At 37.7% G+C, this 2,872-nt stretch overlaps 1 protein-coding gene across 1 annotated transcript; it reads right to left on the reverse strand.

Annotated features, from left to right (window-relative positions):
- Positions 1-597: 597 nt before the first annotated feature.
- Positions 598-1,353, reverse strand: LOC110882056. Its single transcript, XM_022130156.2, has 2 exons — positions 954-1,353; positions 598-875 (listed from the first exon to the last, which is right to left on the reverse strand). Exons 1-2 carry the CDS (start codon positions 1,312-1,314, stop codon positions 823-825), a joined length of 414 nt encoding a protein of 137 aa, XP_021985848.1. The 5' UTR covers positions 1,315-1,353; the 3' UTR covers positions 598-822.
- Positions 1,354-2,872: the final 1,519 nt, after the last annotated feature.

The raw sequence follows: 2,872 nt of genomic DNA on the forward strand, positions 1-2,872 counted from the left end.
GGGTACTAGTACCAAATTTGTCGAACCGAAAGATATTAAGTACCAATTCGGTACCGACTTTTGGCGTTCCTTGTACCGGTTCACAAGCGTTTTTTACCTTCATATACCGGTACCGTAACCGGTGTTCTGTACCGGTTGGCACCGAGCTCATCCCTACCCTGAAACTAAAAAAAAGGAAAAAAACTAAAAGTTGAAGAAAATCAACAAAAAAAAGTTGTACGATACCGTTGTTCGTACGGTAACCGTGATCTTGAGCAAATGGTACCGGGTAGCAGCACTGAATTTCCCGTACCAAAAGATTTCCAATATCAATTCGGCACTAAATTTTGGCGTTTTCTTTATTAGTGCTGGTTTTTACCTTCATGTACTGATACCTAACATGACCGTCCTGGTATTTTCGATACCAGTACTGGTTCGATATTGGTTGACATCAAGCTTATCCCAACCCCTGATATTAAAAAAAAATTAAAGTTTAAAAGTAAAGAAAATAACTATTATTATAATATTAAAATAATAAAGGTATTGAAAAAAATATATATTATTATAATATTAAAATCACTATTCATTTCAATTCATTTATTAATATTACTAGTATTATTCACTGTCGCGCGTTGCGCGATTACAAAATGTTTTTCTACAAGCAGGGGTTTCATATTATAGTTAATATAAGGATTAGACGCTGCATTACATGGTGTAGTTGCCGTTTCAAAAGGTGTTTTAGTTTCTCCTACATTAGGGTGTTGCAAAAAACTACTATTACTAAAAGAACTGGCAACTTCTTTGTCAATTTAGTGGCTGCAGCTGGGTTAAGGTGTTGATCTTCTAGTTGATGGATATGTGGTCCTTGTTCCTTTTATGAGTGTTGTTTTTGTCACCTGCAAGTAGTATATATTTTATAGTTAGCGAATGTTTTTCGGTATCATTATGTGTTATAGTTCGTTGAATTTGAATACCTTCGGATTGAAGAATAGGCCTTTTGGCAGATGTTGTGGTTTGGTTTCTTGGTGCTGGTGTTGGTAGTTGTGGGGTTGTTGATGTCGGTGTGTTGCTGTCGTGAATGGTTGTTTCCGTTTGTTCTTTGAGGTATGTGGCTCTGTTCACTATGCATCGTAGTGTCCTGTTTCTGGTGTCTTTTTGTACTTGAATATAAAACCTAGCTTCCTTGTTTTTCATTGCCTGTAGCGAAAGGAAGGGGGTTTCTTTGTTCAACATTTCGTCACATGGTGTTCCTAGCAACTGGTATGCGGCACGATCAAATATTGTTGCGGTGATGTTGCCTGTGTTGTCTTTGATCGTGGCTCGAATTCGATACATGGGCACAATTTTGGTGGAAAGGTGATGTGTAAAAGAGAGTTTGTGATTTGTTTATAAAGTGAGCAAGTATTTGTTGGTTATTTTGGTGACTTACAGGTGCTTTGTTGTCTGATGGTTTCCATCGCGGGTGCAAAACCATTGTTCTCCAGTTTGGAAGATCTAAATTCTGCTCGCATCAAAAGTAATCAGTGAGCTTGGAAGAAGGTAATTTTTGTTATTAACTTTTAGAATAGGGTACTAATGTTTGTATGGAACAGGGAATATTTGGCATTTTATGTAGTTCACATGAAACCCGAATCACTTTCACGACTCAATAACGATGAGTAGTTGGTACCGGGTACCGTTACCGAGTTTACCAAACCGGGTACATTTTCGGTACCAATTCGGTACCGACTTTTGACGATTTCGTTACCGGTTTGTTACCGTTATTAACCGTATTTTACACCGAACGAAACTGACCGCTTTTTAAAATGACCCATCCTAACCCGAACCCATTCCCACACGGTCGAAGCCGTCCATTATGCCAGGTATATTCATTATCTTATATTCTTTCTTATGCTAATCACCTATTAATTGTTTTAAAAAGTATGATTAAAGGAAACATGCGAAAACATGAGTTCGAAAGAGGCTACACTCTATATTAGCAGTTTATCTAGTTCACATGAAAGCCGAAATACTTTCACGACTCAATAACGATGAGCGAATGGTACCGACTTTTGACGTTTTCAGTACCGGTTCGTTACCGTTATTAACCGTATTTTACCCTGAACCAAGCTGACCGCTTTTTAAAATGACCCATCCTAACCCGAACCCATTCCCACACGGTCGAACCCATACATTATGCCTGGTATATTCATTAACTTATATTGTTTCTTATACTAATCACCTATTAATTGTTTTAAAAAAGTGAAGCTTTATTGGATTTAATATTTCACACCAGGTACATAATCTTGCTTGTGGAAATTTTTAGGAGGATTAGCAGTTTATCTACTTCACATGAAACCCGAATCACTTTCACGACTCGATAAAAACAGGGAAGAGCAAATGGTACCGGGTACCGGTACCGAATTTACCTAACCGGGTACATTTTCGGTACTGATTCGGTACCAACTTTTGGCGTTTTTGGTACCGGTTCGTTACCGGTATTTACCGCCTTTTACACCGAACCAAACTGCTTTTTAAAATGACCCATCCTAACCCGAACCCATTCCCACACGGTCGAACCCGTCCATTATGGCAGGTATATTCATTAACCTATATTGTTTCATATGCTAATCACCTATTAATATTCACATAAAACATCATACCTTGTAGAATGGACAAGCTGGGTCAAAAGACTCAGAACGGATTGTGTTAAAAAAACTGAAGTCTTATAGGATTTAATATTTCACAGCAGCTACACAATCTATATAATTTCAACCGGACACACATCACACTATTTCCACCTAGTAATTACCACAAAACTTTATTAGGTCAGGAAGAACCCCAAACTGTTTGACTAAAAGTTCGATTCTACTTTTGTGTAGTTATGAAGGTAGAAAAGATATGCAGGTTAAAA

The sequence above is a fragment of the Helianthus annuus genome, chromosome 10 (genome assembly GCF_002127325.2).
Source record: "Helianthus annuus cultivar XRQ/B chromosome 10, HanXRQr2.0-SUNRISE, whole genome shotgun sequence".
Classification (NCBI taxonomy): Eukaryota; Viridiplantae; Streptophyta; class Magnoliopsida; order Asterales; family Asteraceae; genus Helianthus; species Helianthus annuus.

Bases quoted from the DNA above. Each gene is read 5' to 3' on its own strand.
- LOC110882056 (XM_022130156.2), bottom strand. From the start codon at position 1,314: ATGTATCGAATTCGAGCCACGATCAAAGACAACACAGGCAACATCACC. The intron at 876-953 runs GTATTCAAATTC...TACTACTTGCAG, and splicing joins GCCTATTCTTCAATCCGAAG to GTGACAAAAACAACACTCAT.